Consider the following 16811-nt stretch of genomic DNA (forward strand, 5'->3'; position numbering starts at 1 on the left):
TCACTAAATTTACGTGAAACAGTCACAAAATAGTGTTAGTGTATACATTATTTTCTAAAGCTCTCTGAGACTGCTGAGTGCATGAGGAAAGCAAAGCATTTCATTCTTACCCTTCCGGAGCATTGCCTCTGGAATGAGCATTAATCCTCATGAGGGTTTCAATGGTATGGAATAGGTCTGCCTCAGTAATATGGGCAACACTCCTTTCATCCACCAGCAGAATTTTTACCAATTGCATAGCAAATGCCACGGCCATGTAGTTTAAGCCATTCTCCATTGACTGGCAAAACAGCAAATGTGAGAGATAATAATTAAAATAAAAGCACTCCCTAAATCCTTTAGTCTACTTAAATTTCTTCCATACCTGAGCTAGATGAAGATCATATTGCTGCATGTTAACCAAATGATTTCGAATTAACAGCTCCACAGCCTCCACATTATATTTATATTCATCTCGACATTCAATTAGGCACCTAGAAAGACAGTATTCTAGTCATACTAAACAAATTGGCAATATGTTCTACACAAAGATGTCTTAAGAGACACTGCAATAAACAAAAGACTAACAGGACAGACACACACACACACACACACACACACACACACACACACACACACACACACACACACACACACACAACAAACAAACAAACAAAAAACTCCAACCAACGAAAATCAGTATGAAGTTTTAAAACCGTACAACCTAGGCTTAGCATCTATGAGGTTCTCAGCAAACAGCCCCAACCAGGAGAAAAGATAGTCTTAATGTTAAGACAACCCAGGCTTTGCTTTCAAATTTTGGTAAGTAAAAAGGATTTCTTTTAAGACACTAAAATATTTATCATGAATGCTACCAACTGAGATCATGAAAACAAATGATCTAAAATTTATTCCTCAAGGCATGTGCTAACAATTCTTACCCCTTAGAATCAAGAACCTCAAGGCCCCATTTATCTTCAAAAGAAAAACATCTGGAAATAATAGGCTATGTATGTCAAAAGCTAGTCCATGGGGCTTTAGAAAGGGCTCAATGGATTAGAAGACCTTTTATTCTCACAAAAGACCCCGGAATAATTTCCAGCACCCACATAGTGGCTCATAATCATCCTTCATGCCAATTTCAGGGGCTCTAGTGTCCTCTTCTATCCTCTGCAGGCACCTATCCTCTATCCTATTCTATGCTCTGCACACATACACAGGCATGCAATCAAAACATTCATGTACATAAAATATTATATTAAAAATATAAAACAATGGTAAAACTAGCCCATAATGACTAGTATTCTAAGGTTACTCACCTTGTGATCTGTTTGTTGCACCATGGAGATCCATATGCCCTGCCATCCTGCAAAGCTTTTAGTACCAAGAGGTGGCATTCCCTATATCGCAGCAATAGGTCAGCATCAGCACCACTTGTGGCATCTAATAAACCCTCTACAGCCTATGAACAGAAGAGAGTATTCACAACAATGGAAAACACAGGGTTCAGACCAACTATACAAACTAGAAATCAAATACAAACAACTACATAAGTTTTGAAGATTCTTATCTTTACTTCCATCCAGTTTAGACTTAATTATTATTATTTGCTGTCTTAAGTCTCTACAAAGTCAAAAGTCGAGGGCTAACCAATTTAACCTGCTCATTCCCCAAATACTTGTATCAACTTACTTCTTAAAATTAAAAAGATGCCTTCTTATAGTTTTTCCATTCATCATATTTCCAAGAAAACATTACCATATGGAAATGGTCCCACCCAGCTACTTCTATCATAACTACATTCTACAGCGTACATCAGGAGGGGAAGGAGGGTCAGTGGGGGTGGGATAGTGATGGTGTTGTCAACAAAACTTGGTTTGTATTAATTTTTGAAACTCAATTCTAAGTATATAGATTTAGGTATAGGTCAAAGTCTATAAACCTAGTTCCAACTATAAGCAATAGCTTAAAACCAACCTTTTGCAGTAATCCAAGAGCAGCTATCGCATCTCGAGAATTCCGAGACAATACTACAACCTCCAAAAGACTTCGGAGAGCTTGGGCTTGAGGATTCATGGCCAAAGTTGGTGGAATAGCATGTAGGTGTTGCTCCAGTTCTGTAATACACTTATCATAAATCTGAGCTACATCATCTGTTGCCCAAGCTTGCTGTTTTGGAAAAAAAAAAATAATCGGAGATGAGCAAACATTTTTTAAGGTTGTTCTCTGGCATAATATACCAATGATGAAATAGAAGTCAGTCCTTGGCATATTTCTCCAGCTTATTTTTTTCATTCAAATATACAAGCCCTCTTTTTTACCTCCTTCCTGATCTATTCAGTCTTTGTGTTATAAGTGAGAATAAGGCAAGGCCTGAACAGGGATGTTTCAGAGTGCAAAGCATAGATTGCACCAACGTGACCAGAGAGTATTATAACAATAATGCAAAAGACATAGTTTTCTATAACTTGAGAGTCTTCTAAGTTATAAAGAATGATTGCATAGAGTAAATATACAGCATCACTTCAGTGCTTTTCATTTTTTTTATATTTCAAGACAGGGTTTCTCTGGAACCAAAGAGTTCTGTCCTGGAACTCGCTCTATATACTAGACTAGCCTATATCTCACAGAGCCGCCTGCCTCTGCCTCCAGAGTTCTGGGATTAAAGGTGTGTGCTTTTTCTATTAAAAACATACTATTGGCCTGGAAAGATAGCCTAGTGTATCAAGAGCCTGCCCTGTAACCATGAAGACCTGAGTTCAAACCTCTAGAACCTGTAGAGATGGGTGTGGTAGCATGTGTCTGTAATCCCAGTGTTCTAACAGTGAGATTAAAAGTAGAGAAGTATTCATGGAAGCCACAGCCCAGCTAGCCTAATATACACAGCAATGAAAAACAAGGCAATCAGGTCTTAAACAAGGTAGAAGGTAAGGAGCAACAGAATATCCCCCCCTACCTCCCTCCCCCCCCCCTCTCTACACAAATGCACACACATGATCAAATATACAGCCTGGGAGGAGGGTGAAGTACTATAAGAGTCTGGGTGTAGCTTAACAACAGAGTGCTCAGTTACCATGTTTGAGGCCCCTGGGGTGAATCCCAGGACAACAAATGAGGAAATTCAGAGGGATATTTCAAGACATGTGTGATTCTAAAATAGATCTTTTACTATACGTTGCTCTAACAACTTGAAGTTTAAACAACTAGATGAAGATGCTGGATTTAATTTCTTGATCTTAATGTTTGTGCTATATGGCTATTAAGAATATATCTCTAAGAACTATAAACCACCTGAGCATTACAATACAATACATGCCTGAAATATACGTGTAAAGAAATGATGACTGCTAACTGTACCTACCCTTCCAAAAAATTTGTAGTGAGGGGGTGCTTAGCCAAAAAGATGCAGAGACCTTGAAACTAACTACTTTGGCTGGGCATAGTGGCACATACCTTTAATCTCAGGTATTCGGAGGTAGAGGCAGGCAGATCTCTGTGAGTTCCAAAGCAGCCTTAAACTAATTTCAGTGGATAGTGTGCTTAGGGTCCTAGGTTCAATCCTCAGGATCTCATAAGCTTAGTGTGGTAGTGGACATTTATAATTTGCACTGGTGTGTGAGGGGGAGGGGATACAACCAGAGGATAAGAAGGGTAAGGTTGCCTTTGGCTACAGCGTTCAAAGTTAAGTTTAGGCTATGTGAAATCCAGTCTCAAATACAAAATAAATGTATGCATGTATGCATGTATGTATGTATGTATACACAAAAACCCAAGCAAATAAAACTTGTACATATATATTTACACATTTGGAGAGGAGGGAAACTGAGACTGAATGGGAAGTGCTAAGCATTGGTGAATAATGCTGCACCTCCTATCAAAACACACAATGAAGGGCATGGGAGACCCCCCTACAAGGTTGTTCATCAGGGAGGCTTCAGAGCCCCTCAAATAAGAGGGGCTGTGATTTCTCATGCTGCTCAACAAAACTAGATGAAAATTCATAATGCTAAAAGTTATACACTTCAATTGTAGGACAGAAAAATCAAGCTAGAATTTAATTGTATGCTAAGATAACTTGCACAGGAAGTGGCTATGTAGGCTGCTGGGTGAGAAAAGCTATCAATGGTCCCTCTCAGCTATGAGCCATGCAAAGTATAACAATCTGCCAGGAAAGATATAACCACTAGCATAGTAGTGGCATGAATGTGGGGCTATCAGCCACTTAGGGCTGAATTTGAGCCCCACTCCAAGGAGGGAATTCATGTCTGGTACTGTAAATGTGGCCAAAAGTCCAAAAGGTCATTCACAGACTCTTGTGAGGGAGGGAAAGGATCTACTACATTTACTTATCTATTTTGGTAAATGGGCATGTTATCGAACTACCTTATTCATCTTTATAGTCTTAGATCAATGTTGTTCTCAACATAGGTCAGAAAATCTTTTTCAATGGTTAACAGTCAAGACTGGTCAAGGAGCTGAGAACCATCCCTGAAAGGGACATCTCTATCACTTCCTCCAAGGCTCAGGGAATATTTTAACAAGGGTACAAAGAATTTAACAGGCAGATTATTAACAGAGAGAAGTATTCTGAATATGATGTGGGACTCACAGAAGCTCTGGTCATAGGCACAAGATGGAGCTCATCAACACTGCACCATGGATGGGAGAGAAGTACATGAGGCCCCTTCCCCTACTTAATGGTTCTAGGGAGAGATTGGGACAATTGCTCTTTAGTGGTGTAGCTAATCCAGTAAAACCCCTATCTATACCCATGCAAACACATGCCATCTACCCTACTTAAAGTCAGTGGGTTATTTACTTATTTTGTAAGAGTATGGATGCATGTGGAGGTCAGAGAATAATTTGTGGGAATCTGTTTTCTCCATCCTTGGGAAAATATAGGTTTTCAGGTTTGTTGGCAAATGCCTCATTTCTCTGGCTTTTTAAAACAAACAAACAAACAAACAGGGAATAAATAGCAAAGTGGGGAGATTGGGAAGAAATTCTGCTCCAGAGAAACTAAGAAGATAAATGAGGGTCGGAAAGGCAAATATGCTCAAATTATACACATTCATGAAACTAATAATAAAATTTTAAAATTATTTTATAAAGAGAAAGAGCCTTCAGAAAATACACACTCAGTAAAGGCCTTTATATTATTCTTTCTAAAAGAGAAAAGAAAACTAACAGAAGCAAAGAGGGCAAAGTCCCAACTTTTCAAGTGGGGAAATGTTTACCTCATATTTTCAACTTCTGTTAAATCTCACACAATTTTAGAAACTCTCCCTTCAAATAAAATAGAATAAATTAAATATATATATATATAAAGGAAGTCAAGAGTTAAGCTACTCTGAGCTAAGCTAATGCTAGAACTAAATACACCATGGTGACTTAATAAATATCATCTATAACTCATCAGCTTCCATTCCCCTAAGCCCAGCAACAAGCAGAAAGTGATGCATTACTAAATTATATTTCCTGACACAAACACTTAATTTAATCAAAGCGAGGCATTTACCTTCATGGGCTGAGCTAAAAATCCTGTTGGCTGACTTAAGTCATTTGTAGGTAAGAAGCCAGGAACATTTCGTGCAAACTCTTCATAAACCGCTAGCTGCTTTGGGTCCACACCACCAACCTTAGAAGAAGAAAAGCCTTTTTTGGTAGAATCGATTTCACGATCAAAGGAAACTTTTTAAATTTTATTTTGGGGTGGAGAGGTTGAAACAAGGTTTCGCTACATAGTACTAGAACTCACTATATATAGACAGGCTGGCCTCAAACTGAGAGATCCTAATCCCTCTGCCGGGATTAAAGGCGTGCTCCACCATCGCCCTGCTGAAACTTATTTTTTACAGTGGAAAGTATGCATTAAGATTCTGACAGAACCATTAATATATAATATACCAGCATGCATGCCCATAGACCACACAAAATGTTTGCTGATTTTCCTGGCAGAGTCACTGTCACTTAAAGTTATTAAGAATTTTCTCACAAGAGCCACATGTATTGGCACACCTGCAATCCCAGCACTTGGGAAGCAGAAACCAGATAATTACAAGTTTGAGACAGTCTGGGCTATATATGAAAGCCCTGTCTCAACAATAATCACTAAGAAATGCTTCAGATGGGGCTGTACCATGCAATTCTTCCTTGATGATCTATCAGAACTTCAACATCGTGCTGGGATCAATAAGCAACTGTCAATAAAAGGATTAATACTAGAAAATGTGAAGAGCCAAGCCCAAGTTCGGAAATAAGAACTAAGAAGTACATGAACTTTTTATACCAACACGGAGCAACTCTGGAGATGGAAAGAATTTCCGTACCTGCTCCAGGAAATTTTAAAGTGAAATGCTACTAGGCATGCTTTCTTCAGAAGAAGTATTTATACACACTTCCCTAGTCCTGACAAGGCATTCATGCAACAGTAATGCATAGAAAGCAAAGGTGAAGCAAGGAGAAAAGTGCCTCAAATTCTCACTTTCAGCCTGATTTGCTCTGGCATCCGTTCCGCTTGATATGTTAATACAACAGGGTCACAGTATCTGCGTCCTTCTTGCCGAGCATGTTTCCTCAGCTCAAATTCCTACAAATAAAGAAAGTCACTGAGGTTCTTGTTATGAGAAACTTCCTCAATTTGAAAGAAACCACAACTTGAAAGATAAATGCTAAACACTTACAGTTGCCAATCTCTTGTCCATCTCAGGGCCTGCTTTCTCCACTGCAGTTTTCTGAATAAAACAACAAGCTAATTCACAATTGTCCTGAGCTAACTGAGCAGCAGCCTGGTCCATCATTTCCCTTTGTTGTGGGGATGCAGTCTATTGAGAACATAAGACAAAAGAAAAAAGCAATCTTAAAATGTACAGTAAGAAATGCAGTATAATCAACAGGTCATTCCAAGTACTGGTACTAATTTACCAACCACTACCTACAAATATTTGTAATTCATTCCCCTATACTTTTAAACATTTTATCAATTTGTTGTCAACATATTAAACAACATAGTTAACAGTAAAGAATTCCTAAATCTGATACCTGAGACTCAAAAGAGTGACTTGAAGAGACAATGCGTGGTGACTATACATACAAAGTAACTTTAAATCACTTTATAATGCTTTAATTCAACTATCGGAATATAATTCACCTATAACAGAATTTAGATTATTTACTGTTTCTTAAAAGAAAGAAAGAAAGAAAGAAAGAAAGAAAGAAAGAAAGAAAGAAAGAAAGAAAGAAAGAAAGAAAGAAAAATAAAAGTTCAGCTAGGCAAGGTAGCACATGCCTTTGATTGCAGCATTGAAGAGGCAGAAGCAGGTGGAGCTCTATAATAAATTCCAGGCCATCCTGGTCTTCCTACATAAGCTTTGGGAAAACCAAGGCTATACAGGTGATCACAACCCTGTCCAAACAAAGAATCTTCCCTTCTTTAAAAAATAGTTGGGTACTAAGTATCTGATAAACACCATTGACCACACAACTATGTACAAAAAAAGCAAATGTGATTCCTTGATACATCTTAGAATCTGAAGACACCAAGAGCTGAAGTTTCTTTCAGTGCTAAAGTATGCCCTAAACTAAAAAGGTTATTTTAAGATTAAGTAGTCAATGCCACAGGAAAACTCTGACAGACAAGTAATAAAATTTATAACACACAACTTATATAATCAACTTACACGAAGGGCTGAGGCAAAACTGTTTTTTAGGTTGGTAGATATGCTCATCAATAAAGGCTCCCTGCAAGTAATCATAGCCATTCCAGCAGTCAAGTTCCGCATCATGTGATGAGCTGCTATTCGCATTCTAGATTCCTCAGAATCCAGGGCAAAATCCTTCCTAACTATCTGTTCACAAGTAGTCATGGCAATCTTAATTGACCGATCTACCACAGGATGGACTAGCTCCTGGACAGCCCGTTCAATCGCTTGCCGCACACACTGCTTCAACTGTGGATGAGCCTGGAACAAAGGGATCTGAAAAGAGAGGCACAGGTCATGTCATCAGCTTATTTAAGTGAGACAGCTGACAGTGACTCTGGTATTCTTTCAATACTATACAAACTACACAGCATTCACAAAAAACTAACAAAACCTCAGGAAACAGAAGCTGGGGGGAAAAAGAAGTCAGTATAAACTGTAATTCATGTTTGTTTAATTCCCTTCAATTTTAACAGGTAAACTGATCATTAAGCACCTATTACTCAATGACAGACACATGACTTTCTAATTTAAAATTATGGCTGAATTGTTAAACAGGCAACTCCTTGCCAATTGGTGGTGGCACATGGCTTTAATCCCAGCACTAAGGAGGCCAAGGCAGGTGGATCTCTGGTCTACAGAGTAAGTTCCAGGACAGCCAGGGCTGTTACACTGAGAAACACCATCTCCAAAAACAAAAACCAAGAAAACAAAGAACAACAAAAAAAGCAAATTCTCAGGGACAAGAGAAGATGGCTCATTGGAGCACTTGCTTTTGCTTCTCTTGCAGAAGCCCCAGGATTTGGTTACCAGCACTCACATGGCAGCTTCACAAATGGTCTGTAACTCCAGTTCCAAGGGATCTGGTGTCCCCTTCTGGCCTCAAGGACACGTGTGGTTTACAAACAATACATGCACACAAAACACTCATACACATAAAATAAAAATAAATGTTAAAGACTTTGGCTAAGAAATTCTACATGCAAACTGCATTCTGCCAAAAGAAATGGCTTAATGCCAGGTCAAAGTGACATGATAATGAAAGCAAAAGGAAAAAAAAATACTACAGCATACATTAAGAATCTTTTGACCTGTGTATGGATTATTCAAAAAACTGTGATTTTATTACTGGCATAATTAAAACACTGTTGGCTAGGGTAAGACAACAAACAGGAATCCCAATCCCTTAAAAACTGTTTTTATAAGCAAAGGGGTCCTATTTGTATTATATGTACTATAGATTCCACCCCCACAAACAACATACATATGGCGTTTGCTGTCCTGGAACTCACAGACATCTGCCTGCCTCTGCAGCCTGAGTGTTGGGATTAAAGGCATTTGAAGAAAAAACAAAAACCCAGGGGAAAGATGGTGAACAGCAAAGGCCCAGTGGTTAAGCACTTGCGGCTCTTAAAGAGAACCAGTATTCAATTCACAGAACCAATCTGGTCATTATCATCTGCAACTCCAGTTCCAGGAGTTCAAATGCACCTGACATACATGTGGTATCCATATATACATGTAAGTAAAATAATCACACACAATAAATCAATCTTTTTAAACAAAGAAAGAAGGAAGAAAAGAAAGGAAAGACCAGTTTTTACTTACTGTAGGGTTTAGAGTAATGTGCGGTGCCAGGCCTGCAAGAGAATAGACATTGATGTCGTGGTAGCTGTACTGTGGTTGTGGTGGAACTGTGGCTGTACACGTAGTACTGGTAGCTGGTGTTGTAGAAGTTGCTAGATGTGAAGTAAGAAGAGACAACAGCACATTTGTTGACTATATGCAAAAATTAGCTCCCATTAAGTGGATCATATCTACTTCAACTAACAGTGCTATAGACTCTTGAGAACAGGGCAGCTGAGGTCACATCTTTCCCATTCTGAAAAATAACTGCTACTTCACGAGCTATGAGCCAAGTATATAAATTTACATCAGTGGCAGTGGTCCAAAGCACAAAAACATATTTTTGTTTTTTCTCTGTGTAAGAGCCCTAGCTGTCCTTGAACTCCCTCTGTAGGCCAGGCTGGCCTCCAACTCACAGAGATTCACCTGCCTCTGTCTCCCAAGTGGTGAGATTAAAGGCTTGTGCCACCACACCCAGAAGCACAGAAACATTTTACGGGTAAATCTACATTAGCCATGGTTACCTGTCTTCAACCTAGCCTTTACCAGGTTCACTTGGAATTTGTCAGACACCAAGAGACAAGGGGAAAATGGTGCAGGGTAGTGGCTGGCATACATACAAATACCTCACTGTTTAACATAACTACACGTAACACGCAGACACATGCGCACGCACGCACGCACGCACGCGCGCGCGCGCGCGCACGCACACACACACACACACACACACACACACACACACACACACACACACGTTTGCTTGACTGGTTTTTTAGAAAGGGTCTCAGGCTGAGTGAGAAATAAATACATAGCTTAAGTTGGCCCCAAACTCACAATCTTTCTGGCTTTAGTTTCTCAAGTGCTAGCATTACATACGCCTGCACCCCTTAACTCAGTCATGATCACAAAATAATGTTCTTCTAGAAGGTTTGCCTAATCTGGAAAACCCTAGATTTTAAGGAATAATACAGGCTATTGTGTCATTCCACTACTTCTAATACTTGAAACAATGTTAAGAGATTAACTAGCCTGGATATGATACAAGGACAATTAATTGACTCATATTTGCTTAAGAACATCCTGAGACACAGACAAAATCTGTTAAGGTAACTACCCTTAAGACTTGATAATGAGAAGGCTTACCAAAAAGTAAGCAAAATTTTACCCGATGTGGGATAATTAATAGTTTCCTTATATGGAAATGTACCATTTCTGGTTGACAAAGGCTAGACTTCTGCACTTACTTGTCGTTGTGATGGCAGGAAGCTCTTCTGGCTGTTTGACATCTTTCTTTGGAGCAGAGAGTTGTTCATCTAAGTTCTTCAGGCGATCTTTATCTTTCAGCAGGTTTCCAGGTTTTAGCTCATTGATGTCTAATGCAAGGTTCTTACAGAGAACCTCAATCTCAAACTTCAAGTTTAACTGCGTAATTCCAGTACTTGATTAGAATTTTGAAGAGCAAATTTGAGCTCTATTCGTAATACATAATACCCTCAATCCAATGGTACAATGCCCACTGCCCCCCTTCAACAGTCTGTCTTTACTGCAAAATTTAATCATCTTAAGGCAGAGAACTCTCCAATCCTCCAACAATTTTACCTTTAAGTCATGCTCCTGATGCAATTCAGCCAATACATTCATAATTGCCATTGTCCAGGGGTTTGGTGGTCTAAATACCTAAAGAAAAGTTATGGTATTAAGCTACCTCTAAATCAAAGAATTATTTAGTAAGTATTATTTCAACATTTAAATTTACATGATCATAAAAAAAAACTCCAACACATTACAGAAAAACACTGAGGGTGATATATTCTGTCTTATAATTTCACCTAACTTTAAAACTATCTAAGACCAGGGATGGAGAGATGGCGCAAAGGTTAGGTGCACTGGCTGCTGGCTGCTCTTCCAGAAGTCCTGAGTTCAATTCCCAGCACCTTCATGGTGGCTCACAACCATCTATAATGATATCTGGTGCCCTCTTCTGGTGGGCCGGTACACATGCATTAAGTCTTTAAAAGAAACCAACCCAAAAAATAGCTCCATGTGCATAAGAAGAAAGCTATCTCTTGGGAATTGTGTTAACAATCTCTCACAACTCACCATGAATAACATTTACTCACCAGACTACGGATGCTGGACTCTAGAACTTTGGCAACAAAGGGCACTACATAAAGCAATTCTTGTTGTCCTTTAACATAAGCCTCTAGCAGCAAAGATTTCACATCCAAGTCCTAGAAATTTAAAACAAAATTTTGAGAAGCCAGGAATCTGTTCCAGAAGCCCTTGGGGGAAGGGGGCATAACTTAAAGGTATGTCACTCACTAAGCTTATCTCTCAAAGTACAATCAATACAATCCTTGCCTGAGAAAAAGAAAAAAAAAAAGGGGGGGGGGTACAAGCACACCTCACTGGATTTTCTATATCCTAAAAGAGCCCAAGAGACCATGAACACAAAATTAACAATTCTAACATGGTCCAAGTCTTGTAAAAGCCCAGTGATAATCAAAGCATTCCTTCTAGCCAACTTTTACATATGTATGTCTATCGTAAAACTCACCGTGTGCAAGATGGGTTTATTTTTAGCTAATGTGATCATTCCTAGCCAATGTCCCAAGTTCTTCAGCAAAGAACGATCTGAGAAATTGGCTGCAGCTTTATCAGAGGTCAGCAGCACCTAAAATAGTATAGGATATACAAATATAACAATAAGTTTATGAAAGAAATTCTCAATTTCATATTGAGAATTCCAGTATCCATTTTAAAAGTAAGCTATCAATTCTGAGAATACACCCAAAGTAGATCTATTCCATGTATCATTTAAGGAGCTCAATTGGTGGAATAGTAATCTACCATGTATAAAACCCTGGTTACAACACACAATGACACAGTAAACAAATAAATGGTTATTATTGAAATTTGCTCCAGTACATGAGAATCTCCAAAGATTGAAAAAATCCTTACTATAAGATAATAAAAGTAGAACACAATGTTCCTTAACTCCATAAAGCAACAGCAAAATGGCATAAGTCAGCTGTGCAACCAGGAGCCAGGAATTCTTTTTGCACTACAGCGTAACCTAGAATGGGGAAAATTCCCATCTGTAGGTTTAAATATAGTGCTACTTCCTAAGCCAGACCCAAGTTACTCAATAATGGATGATCTCAGCTTCATCTGGTTTACACTGTTTCTTGAAAAAGTTTCAAATTCAAACATAAATGGTAGTTTAGAAGTGAAACAGTTGAACTTTACGGAACAAGTATAATAAGAGTATATAACCTTGAACTGTAAAGAATTCCAGAACCCAAGCTATTTCACAAATAGATCTGGAATCTAGATAACCAACACTTAGCCAGCAAAAAGGTTTTATTTCTAGTATGTAAAAACCAAGATAGAGAACTGAGAACAATGCTGCAGCTAATTTCCAAAGAGATGAGGGAGAAGTGGTTGGGCGCTACCACGTCAACAAGACTATACACCACAAATATACTGTGTTACATGTTAGCATAAGTGGCCACAAAACCAGATATTCTGGTGTTTGATATTCTGAGTTGGAGCCCCGAGAACCATATTATAGAGAACCACCTCCTGAAAGTTGTCCTCTGAGCACACACATGTGCATATGAGCGCATAAAAACTTGGGCTAAAGTAATTTAAAATTAGGTCTATTGAACCCAGTAGGTTCAACATCTTATACAAAATCCACAACCCTTTCTGTGGGTATCTAACATAAATAACAAAGAGAAAAAGAACAAATCATCCCAAGTTATACCTGTTAAAATCAACTTAAAGTTATTAAAGGATTTATTAAGAACTCTTACTTTAATGTTTCTGTAGGTCTCATTCAGAACCATCTTGTTAAATTCTGGATTCTTCAATGTGTCAAGAAAGTTTGAATACAGGCTATGAAAGTTTGGCTCAATACTGACTCTTTTCATAACTAGATACTGGGAAACCCAAGGCATAAACTCTTCCTTCACGGTTTCTTTAAGCTCTTCCACCTAGCCAGTCAACATGACATAGGCAATAAATAATTAGTACAAATAGAAAAACAGACAGAATGAATCCTGGGTTTTATGAATCACACCACACAGCATCTGGCTCCACATAAACTCCATGATACTGAACTACTAAGATGGGTCTTTCCCCATGATATTTTGACAAGTACTCTTCAGATTTTTTTAAAAAAGATTCCCAAGTGTTGGTATTACAAGCTTACACCCCAAGGCCCAGCATATTAAACTTACATCTTTTGTTTGTTTGTTTTTGAGGCAGGGTCTCTCTATGTAGCTTGGAACTCACAATGTAGACCAAGCTGGCCTCAAAGTCTCAGAAATCCTCCTGCCTCTATTTTACTATGTGTCACCATGCACAACCTAAAACCTACTTATGATAATCTCTTCAAAGACTGTCACTTCAAAAGTACTATCTGAATCTTTACTCTCAAAAGGCAGGCATTGTTCCTTATGCTTCTCATAGGTGTACCTCACAGTTCTTCCTGGGTCTAATAAACACGTAGTTTCTGGAATAAGATAAAATGAAACCTCCCATCAAGGTTGGGCATGGAGGTTAGGACCTTTAATCCCAGCACTTGAGAGGCAGACAGAATTTAGAGGCCATCATGGTTAACATAGTGAGCTCCAAGCTGGCCAAACAAAAAACCCTACCACCAAAAATAAGTAACACTTCCCTTATCAGAAGGGCATGACATTATTTCAAAATCGCTACAACTCAATGCAAAACAATACAACTCAAAGGGATACTGCTTAATTCCTGCAAAAGTGCCTTCTTTTTTCCTTTTTAAAAGACATGTGACACCACAACCAACTAAAAAATCATACCTTTTAAATGGAGTTTGTTTGCTTTTGTTTTCAAGCAGGCTTTCTATCACTAAATGATAGAAAAGGCTAGTCTTTTCCTTGTGCTTAAGCAATTTTCCAACTTTGGCCACCTCAGTAGCTCAGACTACAGACTTATACCATGTACCTGACTGATTTAACTAAAACGGTTTTTAAAAATCCCTCTTCCCATCAAGGAAAAGGAGAGGGCATTTCATAAACTATTATATCATGCTTACCTTCTGGGTCATATTTGACTGTGAGAGATTGTTGAAGATAAAAGCGATTTTCTCTTGGATATTTTCTGGGGGTTCTACAATCCTCTCAGTTTGATCTGTGGCCACAAGCAATGTATCTATATTTGTTGTATTTATAGAAGGCTAGAAGTAATAAAATACAGTAGGTTAAAATAGTTGAGCTGCTTCATTGGAAAATACCAAGTGCTGTCAAGATAGCTCAGAGTCTAAAAGCACTCGCCTCCAAGCCCAAAGGCCTGAGTCTAATGCCTGGAACATACATGCCAGAAGAGAACTGACTAAGTCCTCTGACCTCCACATATACAACACAGTGCACGCACACTAACAAAATAAAAAAGCAATAAAACATTTTTGAAATGAAAGATTATACAGATTTCATTAGCATGAAAAACACATGTGGTATAACTACATTGGTAAGAGTTAAAACCATTATTAAAATATTACATAGTGGTCTCTAGGGAATACAATAAAATAATGTACATATTTTCTACTACATATTTACACCATCAGATCCTGGAAAAGCAAAAAGTCCTACTTACTGGCACATCCTTCTTAAAGCTGACTCCTGTTGGCTTGGTGACTGTAACCGTTTTAGCAACAGTGGTGGTTGTTGAGGTGGTTACCATTGTATTAACCTGACCTGCAAGAGGAGCTTTTGCTGGAACCTGGGCCTGAGCCTGGGCCTGAGCCAGTGCAATACTTCCAGGGGTCGTGATAGAGCCCTGCATTTTCACAGGAGGATCTCGAGATTGTTGTCCATACTCGATGTACTATATGGGTACAGAGAGAAGCATATTAAGGTTTCATAATAGAAATGGGGAGGTAGATGTTTTGAGACATGGTTTCTTTGTGTAACAGTCCTGGTTGTCCTGGAATTCACTCTGTAGACAAGGCTGTCCTGGAACTCACAGAAATCCACCTGCCTCTGCCTCCCAAGTGCTGAGATTAAAGGCCTGTGCCGCCGCCACCATCCAGCTGAAATGACAAATTTTTGTCTTATATGTCCTTCAATTATGAAAGGATAGGAATAATTTCCGCTGGGCGTTGGTGGTGCACGCCTTTAATCCCAGCACTCGGGAGGCAGAGGCAGGCGGATCTCTGTGAGTTCGAGGCAAGGCTCGTCTACAGAGTGAGTTCCAAGACAGCCAGGACTGTTTCACAGAGAAACCCCGTCTTGAAAAACAAAAAAAACAAAAACAAAAACAAACAAACAACAAAAAAGAATAATTTCCAAGTTCTTTTAGTATATCTCCCTTAATCCTTGCCTCATACGGGCACCAATATATAAATGGACAGTGTGAACTGTAGATAAAATATTAGTATGTTTAAAGTTCGTTAAATTAGACTGGTAAAACAAACAACTCTAAAAAGCAGTCTTAGGCCGGGCTTTGGTAGCTCACGCCTTTAATCCCAGCACTAGGGAGGCAGAGGCAGGTGGATCTCTGTGAGTTCTAGACCTAGTTCTACAAGACCTAGTTCCAGGACAGCCTCCAAAGTCACAGAGAAACCCTATCTCCAAAAAAACAAACAAACAAAAAGCAGTCTTAAGCCAAGCAGTGGTGGTAACTGTTTTTAATCCCAGCACTGAAGGGGGTGGGGGGAGCAGCAGAGGCAGACGGATATCTATGAGTTCAAGGCCAGCCTGGTCTACATAGAGGAGTTCTAGGACAGGCTGCAAAGCTATACAGAGAAACCCTGTCTCAAACAACAACAACACACACAAAGAATATAGTCTCAGGGGGCTGGAGAGATGGCTCAGAGGTTGAGAGCAGTGGCTGTTTTTCTAGAGGACCAGGGTTCAATTCCCAGCATCCACATGGCAGCTTAACAATAACCATAACTCCAGTTCCACCCTCACACAGACATACATGCAGGTAAAACACCAATGAGAACATAAATAAAAGTAAGAATAAATGATTTAGAAGTAGTCTCAGATTCTCTGTAAATAAAATTCCTTAAAAAAAATTTCAAAATTCAAGCTTCATTTTTATTGGGACACCAGCTTCAAACATACTACAGTGTGAGTTGTATCTCAATAAGAATACTTGCCTAAGAAGCCCCAAGAACTGCACTAGTGCTCAATTCCAAGAACACATAGAAACATGGAAAAAAATAACACAAAAAGTTGTCCTCTGACCATGAAAAGTACATGTCCTTATACACATACATGAAATAATTTTTTGTTTGGTTCTGTTTTTTTTTTTTTTTTTTTTTTTTTTTGAGACAGGGTTTCTCTGTATTGTTTTAGAGCCTGTCATGGAACTCACTCACTAGACCAGGCTGGCCTCAAACTCAGAGATCCGCCTGCCTCCTGGGCACTGGGATTAAAGGCAGACAAAACACTCCACTGCCTGGCTATGAAATAATTCTTAAAAATAATTATAAAAAATCTTAATCTTGGTAGTATTTTTCAC

At 38.9% G+C, this 16811-nt stretch overlaps 1 protein-coding gene and 1 non-coding gene across 9 annotated transcripts in view; both read right to left on the minus strand.

The window, feature by feature from the left end:
- Window positions 1–16811, minus strand: part of Cnot1 (CCR4-NOT transcription complex subunit 1) — an 87882-nt gene that overhangs the window by 17946 nt on the left and 53125 nt on the right. For all 8 annotated transcript variants that reach the window (XM_027405717.2, XM_027405716.2, XM_035442604.1 and 5 more), the window contains 16 exons: window positions 14937–15167; window positions 14380–14520; window positions 13124–13303; window positions 11863–11979; window positions 11426–11536; window positions 10905–10982; window positions 10550–10727; window positions 9288–9418; window positions 7659–7955; window positions 6663–6803; window positions 6464–6568; window positions 5498–5617; window positions 1957–2148; window positions 1299–1441; window positions 365–473; window positions 111–280 (listed from right to left, as the gene is read on the minus strand). In XM_027405717.2, coding sequence (XP_027261518.1) covers window positions 111–280; window positions 365–473; window positions 1299–1441; window positions 1957–2148; window positions 5498–5617; window positions 6464–6568; window positions 6663–6803; window positions 7659–7955; window positions 9288–9418; window positions 10550–10727; window positions 10905–10982; window positions 11426–11536; window positions 11863–11979; window positions 13124–13303; window positions 14380–14520; window positions 14937–15167 — 2444 coding nt within the window. The remainder of the gene's footprint in view (window positions 1–110; window positions 281–364; window positions 474–1298; window positions 1442–1956; window positions 2149–5497; window positions 5618–6463; window positions 6569–6662; window positions 6804–7658; window positions 7956–9287; window positions 9419–10549; window positions 10728–10904; window positions 10983–11425; window positions 11537–11862; window positions 11980–13123; window positions 13304–14379; window positions 14521–14936; window positions 15168–16811) is intronic.
- Window positions 12290–12425, minus strand: LOC113834710. Its single transcript, XR_003483444.1, has one exon. It is a non-coding gene; the product is annotated as a small nucleolar RNA SNORA46 (small nucleolar RNA).

The sequence above is a fragment of the Cricetulus griseus genome, chromosome 3 (genome assembly GCF_003668045.3).
Source record: "Cricetulus griseus strain 17A/GY chromosome 3, alternate assembly CriGri-PICRH-1.0, whole genome shotgun sequence".
Taxonomy (NCBI): Eukaryota; Metazoa; Chordata; class Mammalia; order Rodentia; family Cricetidae; genus Cricetulus; species Cricetulus griseus.